At 31.5% G+C, this 18,705-nt stretch overlaps 3 protein-coding genes across 3 annotated transcripts; 1 reads left to right on the forward strand and 2 right to left on the reverse strand.

Annotated features, from left to right (window-relative positions):
- The first annotated feature begins 5,075 nt into the window (after window positions 1–5,075).
- LOC111899650 (pentatricopeptide repeat-containing protein At2g17033) lies at window positions 5,076–6,798 on the forward strand. The gene is made up of 2 exons (XM_023895499.3): window positions 5,076–5,494; window positions 5,636–6,798. Exons 1-2 carry the CDS (start codon window positions 5,201–5,203, stop codon window positions 6,713–6,715), a joined length of 1,374 nt encoding a protein of 457 aa, XP_023751267.2. The 5' UTR covers window positions 5,076–5,200; the 3' UTR covers window positions 6,716–6,798.
- Window positions 6,799–8,707: 1,909 nt separating this feature from the next.
- Window positions 8,708–13,858, reverse strand: LOC111899649 (mechanosensitive ion channel protein 6). Its single transcript, XM_023895498.3, has 5 exons — window positions 12,348–13,858; window positions 11,057–11,180; window positions 9,794–10,087; window positions 9,491–9,693; window positions 8,708–9,271 (listed from the first exon to the last, which is right to left on the reverse strand). The coding sequence occupies exons 1-5, from the start codon at window positions 13,856–13,858 to the stop codon at window positions 8,983–8,985; spliced, it is 2,421 nt and encodes an 806-aa protein (XP_023751266.1). The 3' UTR covers window positions 8,708–8,982.
- Window positions 13,859–14,581: 723 nt separating this feature from the next.
- Window positions 14,582–15,718, reverse strand: LOC111899704 (uncharacterized). The gene is made up of 3 exons (XM_023895560.1): window positions 15,608–15,718; window positions 15,332–15,511; window positions 14,582–15,286 (listed from the first exon to the last, which is right to left on the reverse strand). The coding sequence occupies exons 1-3, from the start codon at window positions 15,716–15,718 to the stop codon at window positions 14,582–14,584; spliced, it is 996 nt and encodes a 331-aa protein (XP_023751328.1).
- Window positions 15,719–18,705: the final 2,987 nt, after the last annotated feature.

Genomic DNA, 18,705 nt, shown 5'->3' on the forward strand with positions numbered 1-18,705 from the left:
TTAAAGTAATTAAAGAAGCAGTTAAAAAATTAAATCATTAGAATTATCATTAGTTACTAATTACATAATAATAGAAGTTGATGGATGCAAAGAAGGATGGGGAGTCGTTCTCCTATGTAAACCCGATAAATATAGCCCAAAAGATACAGAAAAATATGCTCATATGCTAGTGGAAGCTTTAATAAGACATGAATGAATTGGACTTCTATAGACTACGAGATACAAGCTTTAATAAACGCTTTAGTAAAATTTAAATATTTTTACATAAAGAATTTACAGTTAGAACAGATTATGAAGTGATGGTTCGTTTTATTAAAAATGATCAAAGTAAGAAAATATATAGAACACGATGGATTAATTTATAAAATACAATACAAGGAAGTGGATATAAAATAAAATTTGAACACATAAAGGGAGAAAATAATGGAATAACCGATATGCTATCTAGAAATATTAACAGATTATTTTCTGTAGATGGATAGTCGAAACAAAGGAAATAACAAATTAATACAGCCTACACAGCAAGAAAGGAGTTCCTCTTCCATGAGCATTTCTTCAGAAGAAGATAGAAATACAACATCAACAAAAAAATTATTGGATTCAACAATAAAAGCAGAATATCTGCATAAACCCACACAACAGAACTCGATTCCTTATATGGAAATAGCAAGTACTACACATAATCATAACCTCTTGCAAGGATCTAGACTGCAATCTCAAAATATTTAATATGCATATTATTGGACAGGACCTTCAGAAAATACACAATATACACAGAACAGAGAAGCCGTTATAGCATTTGGTAACTGCACTTTACCAATTTGCTTCGATGAACATAAAAAGTTTAGGCCCATGATCGGGGTAAACTTGACAGAAGACCAACAATGTTTGCTAGACAACTTATGGCATATTCAGACAGTTCCACAGGCTTCATCATTTAAAGTTCAAATTCTCAATGCTTTAAGTTTTTACTTTTATAAACAGTCACCATTGACCCCTGGAAAACAAACAAAGAAGTTTACACATTATGTTATTATCAGAGGCACTAAAGTTAGAATTGTTTAATAATTTTGTTTATTTTCATTTACGGTTTAAAGAGTCTTTATGATAATACAAAAGATGATGGTTACAATATTCCTAATAAAGACTCTTTAAACCATAAACAAAATATAAACAAAATTATTAAAAATTCCAACTTTAGTGCCCCTGATGATAACATAATATGTAAACTTCTTTGTTTGTTTTTCAGGGGTCAATGGTGACTGTTTATGAAAGTAAAAACTCAAAGCATTGAGAATTTGAACTTTAAATGATGAAGCATGTGGAACTGTCTGAATATGCCATAAGTTGACTAGCAAACATTGTTGGTCTTCTGTCAAGTTTACCTCGATCATGATCCTAAACTTTTTATGTTCATCGAAGCAAATTGGTAAAGTGCATTTACCAAATGCTATAACGGCTTCTCTGTTCTGTGTATATTGTGTATTTTTTGAAGGTCCTGTCCAATAATATGCATATTGAATATTTTGAGATTGTGATCTAGATCCTCGCAGGATGTTATGATTATTTGTAGTACTTGCTATTTCCATATATGGAATCGAGTTCTGTTGTGTGGGTTTATGTAGATATTCTGTTTTTATTGTTGAATCCAATAATTTTTCTGTTGATGTTGTGTTTCTATCTTCTTCTGAAGAAATGCTCATGGAAGAGGAACTCCTTTTTTGCTGTGTAGGCTATATTAATTTGTTCTTTCCTTTGTTTCGACTATCCATCTGCATAAAATAATTTGTTAATATTTCTAGATAGTATATCAGCCATTCCATTATTTTCTCCCTTTATGTGCTCAAAATTTATTTTATATCCACTTCGTTGTATTATATTTTGCAAATTAATCCATCGTGTCCTATTTATTTTCTTACTTTGATCATTTTTAATAAAACGAACTGTAGCTTCACAATCTGTTCTAACTGTAAATTCTTTATGTAAAAATATTTTAAATTTTTCTAAAGCATTTATTAAAGCTTGTATCTTGTAGTCTATAGAAGTTCAATTCATTCCTGTCTTATTAAAGCTTCCACTAGTATATGAGCATATTTTTTCTATATCTTTTGGGCTATATTTATCGGGTTTACAAAGGAGAACGGCTCCCCAACCTTCTTTGCATCCATCAACTTCTATTATTATGTAATCAGTAACTAATGGTAATTCTAATGATTTAATATTTTTAACTGCTTCTTTAATTACTTTAACTAATTTAATGTCTTCTTGGTTGAAATGTCTTTGTCCATTTTTTGTTGTTTTACTATATAATGACCCAACTAACTTTGAAAGATTAGGAATTAATATTCGAGCATAATTAACCAATCCTAAAAAATGCTTGTATCTATTTTAGATTTTCAAACTTTAAATTCTAAAATTTTTGTAGATATATGACTTTGTAATTCAATTTTTCCATTTCCTATTTCTAAACCAAGAAATGATATTTTCCTTTTAAATAATTCCATTTTTCTTTTAGAAATAACAATACCATTCCTTTTTATTTCTTCAAATATTTTTTGTATATGCTTCTCATGTTCCTGTACTGTTTTACTGGCAACCAAAATCTCATCAATATATACTAAACAAAATTCATATTTCAGAAAAATACTATCCATAAACCTTTGAAATATAGATGAAACATTTTAAAGCCCAAAGCTTAAAACAATCTTCGTATTATCCTTCAGAACATGTACATACTGTCCATGATTTAAATCTTTCTTCAAGCTGTAACTGATTGTATCCAGATTTTAAAACAAACTTTCTAAAAACTTTTTTCTTTTGTATCAAGTTTATTAAAGAGTCTTTATTAGGGATATTGTAACCATCATCTTCTGTATTATCATTTAGTCTTTTATAATTATAAACTATTCAAACTTTTCCTCTTTTTATTTCAGAATGATTTCTTACTATAAAAGTTGCTAATCTATGTGGAATTTCCTATTTTCTAACTAGTCCCTGTTCTGTCATTTCTGGTATTTGTTTTTTAAATTCTTCTTTATCTAAAGGACTATATTCTATATTTTTCGTACTTATTGTAATATCAGGGTTTTTTAATTTAAATTTACAAATATAGTTAACTTTTGATTTTGTAATATCTTCTCCTATAAGTCCAATTTTTTCTAAATGTAAAATTATAGGATGATTCATACTTTTGGTTATATTTTTTCATTTTTCTAACTCATGTGCTAAAAATTATGTTAATAATTCAATTGTTTCATTTTCAACATTTGTCTTAATTTTATTATGTTTTAAAAAGTCTAGTTTACCTTGTCCACCACGCTTTTGCACGAACTTTGATGTGTTAGTATATTTAAGTGTTGGAAAACTATATATGTGTTTACTAAGTGTGATAAAATTACGTGTTAATGTAATAACGTTATTTAAGGCAGAAATAAAATTTAATCAGAGAATAAAATCATTAGATTTTACATATTCGGGATTGATATTGACCTGTGAGATATCATATTTCATACTATAGTTACCTGCAAAGTCTAGAAATTGAATACCTGTTGGTTCTAAGTAATGTGTGATAGTTATTAATCTGTGTTCGATTGTTCTTGTCATTAATTTATATGATAACTCTTTATGATATGGTTTTCGTGCTAGATGATAAGATACAACACTTTTAGTTGCTCCTGTATCTACAAATGCTGTTAAATCTAAAAATTTATTATTATCTAACCATAATCTACATTGTAAGCTTAACATGTTGGGTGATCCATCCGTTTGTATTAATGTATGTTCATTTGTTATTTGAGACATTTGGTTTATTTCATTTACTTCGTTTTCCTCAATATTGATCTTTTTCTTTTTATCTAACAAATCCTCTAAAATACTCACATTGTTTTCTAAAGTTTGTATTTTTAATTTATGTAATTCAGCTATTATTTTTAATTTTTGTATTTTTTCCGATTGTAACTCGATTTTCACTTCTTTATTTTCTTTTTCTTTTCTTTTTCATTATTTATTTCTAAATTATATAGCTTTTTAAGGAATATGTAATAGATTTCTATGAAACATATATTACATTGTGATCTTTTTTCTATACCAGGATAATATCCACAATTATAACATTTTATATAGTTATTTCCTCGTTTATTTATCCAATTATGTTGACATTCTTCTTGTTCTGTATCTACGTATGTATATGTTATTTTGGTTAAATTTTTATCATTATCACTATCACTATATATACTGTATATTTATTCATTATCAGAATTATCAGAATTTAGAGGTTCTATATTATATTCTCCTATTTGTTCTATTAAATTGTTTTTTCTATATTTTTATTTTTATTTGGGCATTTATTAGCTAAATTTTAACATCACCACTTATAAAACATTTATAATTTCTTTTTTGTGGCCTTTTTACATATTTATTTTTATAGTATGGTTTAATCCCTTTATAATTTTGTCTAAATCACTTTCTATACTGGGTATGATGGGAGGATTTTTAACTTCTATTAATGTATTTAATTTTTCAATAATTTGTAATAATAAACTGATTATAAAATTAAATAATATAGGATATGTTTTATCACTTTTTCCTGTGCCCGAATATCTAGTAAAATCTGTAACTTCTTCTTTATTATCTTCTGGGTTATATTTTTTAATGTCTTCTAAAGCTGTAATATATTCTTTAGAGTTTTCCAGTTTTAACTTTCAACGATGGTTTTGACTACCTGTAGGATTTCTTCTCGCGTATTATTTTTAGGCTCAAATTATAATAATTAATTTTTATTTTATTTATAAGTTGTTTTGTCTCTATTTCTATCATTTTAGGTTTATTATTTTCTAATATTAGCCTAATTGTTGAATTTCTTCTTTGTTTGGAATTAGTCATTTTATATCTTTTAGTTCTTTAATAATTTGATTATTTTGTTCTTTAATATATCCTAGTTTGTCTATTAATTTAGTTAAAAACTCGGTTTTTATAGTTGTGGTTGTCTTTTAATTTAGTTAAAAACCCGGTTTATAGTTTTATTTTTAACTATTTTTTATATTATATTTTTATTAATTTTAAACTCTTTTTCTAAACTTTTTTTCTAGAATAATAATTAAATGTGTTATACCTTTTAGGTATATATTTTCTGTGTAATAGGATAACGTTTTTATTATATTTAAGAAGTTTTTTAAACAATTATCACCTACCAAATTCAGTTATGGCCATGACGGGCGGCGGTGTTGAACTGGTGCACCCGCCGTGCTTTCACCACCGTTCTAAGACTACCTCATGGACTGAACAACCGACGAGGCTTCCAATCTGTGCAGCATTGAGTAAACAAGGTCACCGGTTTCTTACATCAGTCGCAACAACCGACGATCCGGCAACCACCGCTCGGCTGATTCGGAAATTCGTCGCTTCTTCCTCTAAATCCGTAGCTCTCGACGCCATCTCTCACCTCGTTACTCCGGTCAACACCTCCTTCTCTCGTCTCTCTCCTCTCGCATTCCCTGTAAGTCAGCTCTCTCAATCGATATGTTATCTATTTACTCAATCCAGTGACAGTTTAATTGAGAATAACTAAAAATGTCAATTTTCTGAAAATCTAATTCGAACAGATTGGTAATCGGAATTGCTATATGTAATTTTGTAGTTATACTACGAGATTAATAAAGCATCATGGTTCAATTGGAACGCTAAGCTAATAGCCGATGTCATTGCTTCACTCCACAATCATCAACGCTTTAACGAGGCACAAACCCTAATTTCAGAAGTGGAAACAAAATTAGGGAGTAAAGAACGCGATATCTGTAACTTCTATTGTAACCTAATGGATTCCCACTCGAAGCACCAATCGAAGCAAGGAATACTTGATTCCTACGAACGTATAAAACAACTTCCTTCACATTCTTCATCTATTTACCTTAAAAAGCGCTCCTACGAATCAATCATCGGGTGTTTATCTGTAATCAATCTACCCAATCAAGCTGAGAGTTTAATGGTAGAGATGAAGAACAAAGGACTCAAAGCTTCCATCTTTGAGTATAGATCAATAAGTTATGCATATGGAAGATTAGGCTTGTTTGAAGATATGAAAAGAGTCATAGCCTTGATGGAAAACGAAGGTTTTGAGTTAGATTTGATTATGTCAAATATGGTCCTTTCATCATTAGGGCTCCACAATGAGCTTCTGGAAATGGCCTCATGGCTGAAAAGAATGAAAAGATCAAAGACATTGTTCTCCGTTAGAACTTATAACTCGGTTTTGAATCATTGTCCTACCATAATGTCAATTGTAGAGCACCCAAAAGAGATGAAGCCAATTTCATTAGAAGAATTGCTTAAAAACTTGAAAGATGATGAATCTAGTGTAATCCAAGAGTTGGTTGACCCATTGGTTTTGGGTGAGTCAATGGAGTTGACTTCTTTAGAACTTAAGCTTGATTTACATGGGATGCATTTAGGGTCTGCTTATTTGATTCTATTACAATGGTTTGATGATCTTAGAATTAGATATGGAACAAAAAATGATGGGATTCCAAATAAGGTTACAGTTGTATGTGGTGTAGGGAAGCATAGTGTTGTGAGAGGTGAATCTCCTGTGAAAGAATTGGTTAAAGAGATGATGAGGCAAATGAAAAGTCCGTTGAAGATTGATAGAAAGAATGTTGGATGTTTTGTTGCCCATGGAAAAGTGTTCATGAATTGGCTATGTCATAGTTTTCCTACATAATCCAAGCAAAATCTTTTTTTTTTATCTTTTTGTTATCCAATTATTTGACATATCCACATTTAGTCATTTTGCAACTTTTTTTACATCTAGGGTCAGATTTCTTTTAAGTGTGCTATAGCTTATTCCTTGTTGGTTATAAGAAAGAGTGTAGGGACCTTTGATGGACAAAAAAAAATCTAGAATGACCAAATATGGATAATGACTAGTTCAATATTTACTTTTATGTTAGAGAATTAAATATCATCCTACATTTTCTTCCTATTTTCCCACCCATATGAAATGTTGACAAGTAATGGTGACAATACATTTTCTTCCTATTTTCCCACACATATGAAATGTTGACAAGTAATGGTGACAAGTGTCGTATTTTGATAAAATTAATTATATTTTAGGACACTTGTTATCATTTCAAATGAGTAGGAAGATAATTAGGAAGAAAAGTAGGAAAATATTTAATTTCTCTTTATTAAGTATATACTTGTATAAAGAGTAAATAAATAAATTTTATTTTTGGTCCTTAAGTGAAGGTGATTTTTGCATTTTTGAATTCAAAAAGTTTTTACAATAGTTTTGGTTCTTATTTGAGGGTCTTGTAACATTTTCCACCCCTATAATATAACTGTTTTTGCAATTTTAGTGTAAAAGTATAGTCAATTTACTTTTAACGGGGATCAAAAACATTACAAAAAAAAAATCACAAGAGAATTTTTTGGGCCAACAATGAAAAAATGAGCTATAATTAAGGAGAAAAATGTAATTTACTATTGTATCTATATGTTTATTATAGCATCCAATTTATTATTGTATAAATTATATATATGCAATTTTTATTGTCCATCACTTATAATTTGGTGGAGTTTTCATATTACAAGTTTCCCATGCATTACCATAGCACAAAATGTGTCAATCTTCATGTGGGACATAATATTTTTATAAACCACTTTACAATAAAGAAAGACACAATTCATCAAAACATATGAGAATAATTAACTGATTTTATTCTTCAAAGCTAACCAAAATTGGCTTCACTTTTCCACTACTTCCACCTATTTATAACAAATTTATCGCCTTCTCTATTCATGTAATTGATGTTGTACTGATTTCATTATAGTCTCCAAAGGAAAGACAATGCAAGAAGGACACACCGAACCAATAACATCCCCTGTTTGTAACATCAATTGTTTTTCTATAACATAAGCTTCAATTACCTTTGTGAGAGCATTCAAAATTGTAGATTTAAATCTTTGATCACAAATTGCATTGAATGACGTCCATTAACATTTCATTTCTTTCGGTCATTTCATCGAACACTTTATGAGCACCATCCAAAAGCTCACATGTCACATACATTTCAATCAGAGTATTACTCATGTACAATTAGAAATAAAAAACACCAAGACTGTAACATGACCATTTGTATTTGCAGACTTGTAACACATGCTGAAGGCAGGATCCTTGTTGAATTAAAGGTTGGAGTCAATTTTGATTTTTCTTTTTTAAATTATAATGATTCTGAAATATAATAATTAATTATAAATTGTTAAAAAGTGTTTTAAAAAATAGTTTGGTATACGATATTTTAAAGGTTAATAAAGAGTAAATATGATATTTGGATTTTAAGGTGGGCAATTATAATATTTTTTATTTAACAAGGGTGTATACGAAATTCAGCAAATAAAATTGGATAATATAATAAACAAGCAAGGTATACAGATTTTATAATGAAAATATTATTCCAAACCAAGTCTTAATTTGCAATTCATCATTTCATTGCATAATCTATTAATAAAAAGCAAGTTTAAAGTTTTAATTTATTTAACACACCCCTTGTGCGACTATTGTACGCATAAACTTTATAAAAACATATTTAGTTATTATTCCTATTTTGAGACGATTTAGTAAAATGCAAAAATATACATTGACTATAAGTATTCAAGAAAAAACCGTGAAAGAAGGATGAACCAGTGTTTGAATAATAATGTACACCAAATACACACGAATGCATAAGCATCCATTCATCTTAACAAGCTTTACATCAAACCTCCTATAGAGTACAAAATTTGATCCCTCTTGTGGTGATCGAATCCTAAAATCGAGTAATGTACAAAAAGAGGTGGGACACGTATATTTGTCGAAACTTGTTTTACTCAATAATTTAAGCACCAAACAAATATTTTTCCCATCGGGTAACACAACCTCATGAACTTGTTGCAGCTGATGAAAGTACATTGTTTTCTCTATGCATTTCTCATTCACCCATTCACGACTTAATTTGGAGTTCCCCATGTTGAAGGAACACGAGTGGGAGTAGCGGGTATTGGCATACTCCGGATGTTGATATCGAGTGGATAATTTCGGTATTCAATGTCTAGTTCTCTAAAGATTCTAATCATCTCCTCGATAATCTTTCCTCTTCTTGTCAACCGTTGCGTTATATCTTGATAATTAATTTTGTGTTGTACCCAAACCGATAATTTTTGTGAGTTTAAATCATACATGTCCATCGTTACCACGATTGGATCCGAGTACCAATGATCCTTATTGCTTTCAACGTAGCTACATAACATCGATAAGACAATTAGTAAGACCAAAAACATCAAATCTTTATATAGATACAAATAGAGAATTAAAAAGGGTAGAACCGGTCCCACATCTTACTCGAAGAAGGTAAAACACAATGTTTCAAAAGTAAGGACATGTCGGGATTTTGACAGTCTTACTGTTAGGGCAAACATGCTGGAAGAATTAAATGAGAGGTGAAACGGGATTTGGTACCTTAGAATTTGTTGTTTGATAGTAGCGATCTTGTCTGCGGGTGTACCAACATGGATTAAGAAGTTGATGGTATCCGACATATCAGGACTACGATAAAAGTTTCCGATGGATCTTGTCAACAAAACACTATTTGGAATATAAATCTTTTGATTATCAGATCTTAGAAAAATTGTGTTCAAAATATTCATCTCCTCCACAATCATCTGAAAACAAAGATAAATCTTCAAAAACTAAGCTTAAAAAGTAAAACATTGGATTGAGACTGATACTGATAAAGTGGGGCAAAAATTGCATATTTAATACCTGAACTCCGTCAATCTCGCAACGATCCCCGACATCGAAAGGGTGCATCACAAACAAGAAAATGATGGATTCGAATATGGTTTTACAAGTATTCCCAAATACAAATGCCACCACGACAAGTTGAGAGCTTATAAGAACTAGAACTTTCGTAGTCGCAATGTTTAGTATCACAAGACAAATGATCAAAATGGCAAGTCCGACCAACACGTTGACCATCCGGTGCAGTTTGTTGACCGCGGTTTTCGTGTCATTTAGCGTCAAAGCAAGAGCTTTTCGTTCTCGAAACACATTAACCTATAAAGATCAAAATGTAAAAAAGATATTGAGCAATTAGTTTAGTTTAGTTTATCCTTCTATCATGATGTTTCTTCTCGACTTAATCAAGGTAGGGGTATACACGTTTATTTTTAACTTTTTTACTTAATACCAAAAGAACGACTTAATATAAAAGTTAGGGAAATAAGACTTTCTTTACAGTCGTAATGTTTTTACCGATTTGTTCTATAACAACACAGTTATTTTGTTAAAGATATTTTATAAAAAGAAACTACTATTTATCTACGAATTTGGATATCCAGATTTGTTGTGCAGCTCTATGTAGTGGTATATAGATGATATCTTGTTAATAATTCGTTCTATGTTTAATTTTCATGAAAATATTTTACTTTCGATAAATTTATGTATATGTTTTATGAAATAAGTTTATAAAAAAAAGAAGAATTTGTAAAATCAAAATAATACTATAAGATATACGTTGAATAGAAGTGATTTGTATGTGAAAGTACATAGAGAAAAATAAAGAAAAAAATAGGTTCAATAAGTAGTTATTGCACAAGCAAATAAAATTTTGAAAAGCAAAGTAAAATTTCTTATGTAGAGAGAATAAGCTCTTGCTTTTACATTTCTTTTTTTCATTTTAACTTGAATGTAAACCATATGAAATAAAAGGATTCCGGTCATTATCATAGAATTTTAACATTTTAGTCATTATTTTAGATTTCAACTAAACCTAGAACAAAAAAAAAAGTTCCTATACTTTTTAAAAATTTCATTGTATTCGTATGTCTAGAAAATTCTCTTAATATATATATATATATATATATATATATATATATATATATATATATATATATATATATATATATATATATATATATATATATATATATATATATATATATATATATATATATATATATATATATATATATATATTTCCCTTGTTTTGTGTTTTCATGTGTCAAAACAAGTTGAAGATCTTACCACCCAATTCTTTAAGGCTCTCTTGCCAACTCTTTCTTCTTCGGGTGATGCTACCAAAAGAGACATGGTCTTGATGGCTTCATCTTCTCTCAAAAACCTCATTAAATCTTCCAAATAAATATACCTAAAAACATAAAAAAATAAATAAATAAATAAATAAAGCTCAAAACTCTTAAAATTTTAAACGGAATGTACAACACCATGGGGCTCTCAAATATTTTTTAAATATCATTATCTAGACTACACTAGCATTTTATACACACACAACATTTTAAAAGACTTTTTGAAAAAAAAATGTTAACGAGAAATTGTAACTTTTATTTGTATATAAATACTTGAAAAAAAATAGTTGTATGCTTTTGAAAGCGGTAAATTACTTAAAAAAAGTAGTTGAATTAAATATATGTGATTTTTTTTAAAGACAACCTAGTAGTTTTGTTATAATAGGCATAAACTTTTTTTATACTATTTCAAATATCTTTTAGATTTAGGGCATATTCGACAAAAATAGCTGGAAGTTGTATATTTTATTAGTATAAGAGTGTTTAAAACAAATAACTGAAAGCTTTTGAAATATGTAAAATTATATAAAATAACATATAATGATAATAAATTAATTTTTCTAAACTATAATTATCAAAAAGTTAAAAACCATCCAAATTTGATACCAAATGTATTTGGTTAAGCTTCTTAATTGCTAAAAATCATATTAGTATATGATGATTTTTTTTTACGAATAAAGTAAATAAGACTTTTCAATTTTATATTAACATTCGTTGAACATTTTTACTTATTACAACTAAAAGAAAACAATATTATTGTGATATTAATTTTGGTGTATACTCATATAATAAATAATGATATATTTTATTTCAAATAAAAATATATTAATTGTTAAACCATATTTATATTAATCTCACATGATATGTTTTATTTCAAATAAAGACATCATAATTATTAATATATATTTATATTTAATTGTATAAGATAATTACCAAAATTATGTATATGATTTATTTATTTTAAAAAGTATTTAAGTCAATTTGTTAAAATTTAAAAGAGTTTTTTTTGTTTTAGATTAATTGAAGTAACTTTTAAATTTGAAGTTTTTTGTTTAACCCAAAAACTATAGAGTTTAAAAAAAAAATTTGTTTGACAACAAAAGTTTTTAGATTTTATTTTAAATAAAAAGCTCTTAATCTAAAATCTATTTCAATTAACTTTGATTTCTAACTTTTAGTTTTTAAATAGTTTTTAATATTTAAAAAAAAAAAAAAAAAAAAGATCTTACTTTGATCTACGCTTGGCGACATTCATGAAAATCATCCTCGCAGCCCGTTTCGCTTCAATTTCACTTCGAATTTCCGTCCCTGCTTCATCGTCATAATGAACACCATGTAAATGTTCATCCAAAGTCGTCAAAGATCCATGCCTAATAATCTTCATCAATCTCTTCATATTCCATGCTGATACATTCTCAGGATTCAACCTATGCAAATGATCAATCGTTATCCCTTCATGTTTCTTAGAAACCCCCAAACTTCTTGAACTAACTCCTCTACCAGGCGAATTTTTAACCCTACTACTAACACCCCCCCTAGTCTTAAACGAATAAGCCCCACCTCCAAGATCATCATGCTTCCAAACCCTAGACATCGATTTTTCCCCCAATTGGTTGTTGTGGATTTCAACCAATGGAGGGCCGGAGAGTGTTTCAATCACGTATTGATTGAACAATGCATCTTGAATCCGATCGAAGAATTTGTTCACGTGAAATGACGATGCCAGAACTTTCACAATTAGGGTTTTCACCAGCCATAATGTGGTTGCGACAAGCATACATACCATGAATTTGTTTATGATCTCGAGGAAGGGGATATGGAGGTCTGCAACTGCTTCGTTGAACATGGAGTTCCAAGCGATTAGAACTAAACCTAACCAGATACAGTTTTGGACTGGTGTTCGTATTCCATACACGAAATAAAGAACTCGTTTTCTGAGAATGAAGTTTCGTTCGATGAAGAACACTGCAAGGCGTACACACCAACCGGAGACTAATCGGCCGCAGATCAAAGCCAGGACCAGAATCTCCCATTGCCAGATATAAAGTCCCCGGAATGATTTTTGTTTCCATCTACGGAATCTAAAGGTGCAAACTAATATTGAAATGATCAACACGAGACTAATCCATTGAATGATTGTCAATGCATCTAGGGTTTTGTTTTTCAAATCATCAGGGTTATCGTCGTCGAACAGAGAATCATCCTCATCGTCGTTTTCCATTCTCGCGGAGCCACCTGTTCGGCCGGGGGTGTAGCGGCCGGATTTAGGAAATGTGGTGGAATATGGAATCTCCGGTGGATCCATTAATCTCGATTGTTGAGTTTTAGTTCTTACCAGACTTGCTCTCCTCTGAAACGACGTACATTTCAAAACCTCGCTTTCATGATCGTGAAGGTAACTCAAATTGCTTGGTACTCGTCGATTGCGTTGATTCAGTAATCGAAACTCGTCTTCCTCCTCATCTGATGATTCTTTGTAATGTTTTTCACCTGAATCATCGGTGTCGAACGATTGTTTTGAATCTGAAGCTCTACGATTCGTATCAATGTAATCGCTATTAATGACGCCCCTAACAGGACTATCGGAATTCAGATGCATCAAATGGGCAGAATTATTCCTATCGCTACTATCAATTTTGACGATGACTTCGTTGTGGGTTCCGGCGTCACCGGAGGGGTGTTCGTGTTGATCAGAGGCATTAGATTCCGGTGGTTTCTTGGATGCTCCGGGATTATCCATTGTATGTATCTACTCTAAAATTTAACGAAAAAGAAAATTTTGAATTGAAATTGTACAATGAAACGATTGTTTTTACAGAAATTGATCATAGAATTACAGAAAGGTTGATTAGAATGGAGATATCCAGAGCAACATTCATTTTACAATCATACAATTGCTCTGGATTCAACCATTCTGAAAATGGCCTGAAACGGTTTGCTAATGAAGAAGATTAAATATTTGGTTTCAATTTGGGAAGTACTTATTTTAGAGGTGGGAAAACGAGCAGCATCACTGCTCAACCTGCTTTCCAAATAAAGCGGGTGTTTCATAAATACGTGTCAAATGAGACCGGATCGGGTTAAATTAAATATCGGTTTAATTCGTTATTCTATGAATGATTTATATTTTTTTTGATTATATTTTTAAATAAGATTAAATAAATCAAATGTGTTAAACCGATCAAAGTGTTGAAAATGTATTAAAACAAAGAGAAATTAAATATCTTTCTATATTTTGTGTTAAACCGATCAAAGTGTTGAAAATGTATTAAAACAAAGAGAAATTAAATATCTTTCTATATTTTCTGTTTACTTTTTTTTTTTTTTTTTTTTTTTTTTTTTTTTTTTTTGGAACCGACAAATAGATTTATATGTAAAAGAAAAAAAAACATGGGAAACAAAGTTGCAGCCACATATCAGTGGCAATACAAAGAAACAGACAGAGAACAAAAAAGACGAACAGCTAAAAGAAAAAAGGGCATTGAGACCAATTTGCCCAGATTAAATTCATCTTGATTCCCCTGCTCTTCACCCAAAGAAAGGTTACTGATTTGACATATTCAATAACTTTTTCGGGTGGTAGCCGGTTCCTTTTGAAGACTTTTTCATTCCTTGCTATCCAGATTCTCCATAGTGTAGAATAACAGATTGTCAGAAAAATCTTCCGCTTTTTAGTACACATTCCCCATTTATTGGCAAGGTTTAGAACATCCGACACCGCTTGGAGATCTTCCATGTGAGTATGCACCTTGCACCATCTCATTACTCCTTCCATGACCTTCTTTGCATAAGCACAATCTACAAGAATATGATCAGCGGTTTCTTCCTTCACATTGCACATCTGGCAAGTTAAATTTTCCATGTTTACCCCTCTTTTTACTAACTCCTTAGCTGTTGGGATTCTGCCCCATTGTGCTCTCCAAATAAAGCAAGAGACTTTAAGTAGGATTTCTTTTATCCACTGGAAATTTCTGTTGGTTAATGGAGTCCGGTAGTCCCATCTTGATCTAAGAGCATTTACTGTGAAAGAGCCATCCGGGGTGAACCCACATCTCCATATAACACCATTATTTACTATTCGTTTGTCTAACACAGTTTGAACTTGGATATTCTTTTTCTTTAGATCATTTCCAATTCCAGCGATGTTATTCCATACCCCAGGTAACGACTTTGTAGATTAATAGTCATCAGGTTTCGACCTTAGATTGTGTACACTTGTTATCACAGCAGCCCATAACTGATCCTGCTTGGTTCTCAACCTCCACCACCACTTTGTTATTAAAGAGACGTTTAGTGCTTTTATTGTACTGACACCTAACCCACCAGATTCCTTTGATGTTGTTACCTTATCCCGCAATATCCAATGGATCACTTTCTTTTCATCTGATCCTCCCTACAGAAACCGATTCCTCAGTTTTTACAATGTGTCAATAATGCCCTCAGGTGCCATGAATAAGGAAAGGTAATAAGATGGAAGGTTTCATAAAACCGACTTTATGAGTGTCAATCTACCTCCAAAAGATACGGTTTTTGACTTCCATTTTGACAATTTGGATTGGAATCTATCCAGAACTGGAGCCCAATTTTTTTTCAAGTTCATATTTGCGCCGATTGGGACCCCTAAGTATGTGGATGGTAGAGTGGAAGGTTCACATCCTAAAGTTCTGGCCCAGTTTGAAATTTCTTGTGTATCAGAGCCAACTCCAAAAACTCTCGATTTATTGAAGTTAACTTTGAGTCCCGATGCAGCATGAAAATAATGTAGAATACGGGCCAGGTTTTTTATATTATGCTTCGACCATTCTCCAAGAAATAAAGCATCGTCCGCATATAATAGATGGGAAATTAATGGAACAAATTGTTGGCTGAAATCCTTAGGGTATCAGGTGAGGATACAACGTTAAAATGAATTTTCTCTCAATAAACACAAGGGGATTGGGTGAGAATTATAAGGTGGATTGGGTCAGGAGGCTCAAGATGAGGCATAAAATTTCTTTCTTAGCAATCCAAGAAACCTAGCTAATGGAGGTGAAAATATTGATGTACGCTCGTGTTAGGGTGAAGACGAATTTGGTGTTAATCGAGTTAATGCATCTGGGAGGTCGGGGGGTCTCCTGAACATGTGGGACAGGAACGTGTTTACCTCTAACAAGGTTATTTCTTCTAGGCATTATATTATCAATATTGGGATATGGGAGGGCATTAGTGAACCTATGATCTTTGCAAATATTTATGGGCCACAACCGATTAATGAAAAGGCATCATTATGGAAGGAGCTAATTGAAATTAAAAACACTAAAAATGTGCATTTGGATTATGATGGGAGACTTCAATGCTGTGAGGCACAGGGGAGAAAGATTCAATTCCAATTTCTACCAAAGAACTGCAAGAGATTTCAATAATTTCATACACGAGATTGGGCTTAGGGATTTGAAAATGGGGGGTCACAGATTCACCTGTTTTTGTAATTCAAACCTCAAGCTAAGTAAGCTTGATCGGTTCCTGGTTTGTCCTACTTTCCTTAATCTATTTCCTCATATCTTCGTTACTGCTCTTCCAAGGGAAATTTCCGACCATTGCCCTATCCGCCTATCTGTTTCAAGCAAGGACTTTGGTCCATCTCCATTAAGGTTCTTCAATTCTTGGATGCTTAGGGAAGGATTCGAAAAGACTTTCATCTCTAACTGGAATAATTTTATGGGCTATGGTACACCCGATCTGTACTTGGCGGCGAAGCTCAAACATATTAAAAATAAATTGAAAAAATGGAGAGCATCTGATTATCCAAAGGAAGAAAAGGAACTACAAAGACTCAAAAAATTGGTGGAATTCCTGGACCATGAAGCTGAGTCACGACAGTTAACAGTCCAGGAGTTGGAAGATAGAACCTCGGGGTACAAATCAATCATAGAGATTGAAAAATTCAAATCTTTTGATCCGAGACAAAAATCTCGGATTAAATGGGCAACTGATGGTGACGAAACACGAGCTTTTTTCATGGTCACATCAATAAAAACAATCAAAAAAATAAAATTGATGGCCTAACGATAAATGGTGATTGGTGCATGGCCCCATAATTTATAAAGCAGGAGATATATTCGTTCTTTGCTGATAAATTCAATGAAAAATGGCCAATCAGGCCAAAATTGGGGAGCAGGTATTTCAAAAAAATATCACACGATGACTCGCATCTAATAGAATCCCCCATCACCCTTAAGGAAATCAAGGAGGCGATTTGGTCTTGCGGGAATGAAAAATCTCCGGGGCCAGACGGTTTCACATTCAAATTCATCAAGAAATATTGGGAGGTTCTTTTGGGTGACATTGCAGCAGTTGTTAAATACTTTGAGAAATATGGAAAATTTGACTCTTCCTACAACTCCTTATTTATTTCGTTAGTCCCCAAAGTCAAAGATACCCTCACAATTAGATATTACAGGCCAATTAGTCTTATTGGGTGTATCTACAAAATCATATCCAAGATACTATCACTAAGAATAAAGAAAGTCATGAGGAACTGTATTGACGAGGTGTAGCCTGCTTACGTGGAGGGCAGGAACATACTTGACGGGCCACTTGTGGTGAACGAAATTCGCTCATGGGCAAAAAAGAAAAAAAAAAGAAGATACTCCTATTTAAAGTCAATTTCGACAAGGCATTCAACTCAATCAACTGGGGCTTCCTTGATACCAATCTTATGCATATGGGTTTCGGAGTTAAAATGAGGTCATGGATAAAAGGATGTCTCGAAAGCTCCAAATCCTCGATGCTAATCACCGGTAGTCCAACCGATGAATTCCCTATATCCAAAGGCGTCAAACAAGGCGACCCACTCTCCCCTTTTCTGTTCATCGCAACTATGGAGGGACTAAGCGCAACAATGAGGGCTGCGTGCGACACTGGAATATTTCAAAGTTACCATATCAAATATTGACAAGTGGATTAAAATACTATTAATTTTATTAAATGTGTCACTAAATGTGACACATGTCAACATTTGATATGGTATGAGGATCAGTAGGAAGAAATTATAGGAGGATATTAATTGGGATAATGACTTAAAAGGATAATATATTTTTCGATTTGTACACATTTGGTCACTGAGTTTTTTTTGTCAATATTTACTCCTTCAACTTGTTAAACTGTACATATTCAGTCCTTATGACCAATTGCTCCAGGTTAGCCAGGAAAAATGACTTAATAGGGTAATATATTTCTTATTTTGTACACATTTAGTCCTTAATATTTTGTACACATTTAGTCATTAATATTTTTTGTTTCAAAATAAGTCATTTTTGTTTTTATACCCATTCAGTACTTATGAATGATTTCTTTAGGTTTTTCTCACGACATCTTACGTGGAACAATCAATGATGAGGTGTTTGGGGTTGTTGATATTTATGTCTATCGCGATCTCGACTGCTTGGTTGCGTAGGTCTTGTCGTTTGGCTTAGGTCTTGTGTTCTGAACGGCGTAACTTCTTTATATGATATCAGATTTTAACGATCTTTATATCCACCTGTTCGTTTTTTGATTCTATTACAACTTTCGTTAAGATTACTCCCATTAAAATGCAATATATTTTTT

Source organism: Lactuca sativa, chromosome 4, assembly GCF_002870075.4.
Source record: "Lactuca sativa cultivar Salinas chromosome 4, Lsat_Salinas_v11, whole genome shotgun sequence".
Classification (NCBI taxonomy): Eukaryota; Viridiplantae; Streptophyta; class Magnoliopsida; order Asterales; family Asteraceae; genus Lactuca; species Lactuca sativa.

Excerpts from the sequence above, each read along its gene's own strand:
- LOC111899649 (XM_023895498.3), bottom strand. The coding sequence starts at position 13,858 with ATGGATAATCCCGGAGCATCCAAGAAACCACCGGAATCTAATGCCTCT. Across the intron at positions 10,088-11,056 it reads GAGCCTTAAAGAATTGGGTG|GTTAATGTGTTTCGAGAACG; the intron begins GTAAGATCTTCA and ends TGATCTTTATAG. Across the intron at positions 9,272-9,490 it reads ATCAAACAACAAATTCTAAG|CTACGTTGAAAGCAATAAGG; the intron begins GTACCAAATCCC and ends GATGTTATGTAG.
- LOC111899650 (XM_023895499.3), top strand. The coding sequence starts at position 5,201 with ATGGCCATGACGGGCGGCGGTGTTGAACTGGTGCACCCGCCGTGCTTT. Across the intron at positions 5,495-5,635 it reads TCTCTCCTCTCGCATTCCCT|TTATACTACGAGATTAATAA; the intron begins GTAAGTCAGCTC and ends GTAATTTTGTAG.
- LOC111899704 (XM_023895560.1), bottom strand. The coding sequence starts at position 15,718 with ATGAACTTGAAAAAAAATTGGGCTCCAGTTCTGGATAGATTCCAATCC. Across the intron at positions 15,512-15,607 it reads GATTGACACTCATAAAGTCG|GGAGGATCAGATGAAAAGAA; the intron begins GTTTTATGAAAC and ends CGGTTTCTGTAG. Across the intron at positions 15,287-15,331 it reads GGGCTGCTGTGATAACAAGT|TCGTTACCTGGGGTATGGAA; the intron begins GTACACAATCTA and ends TAATCTACAAAG.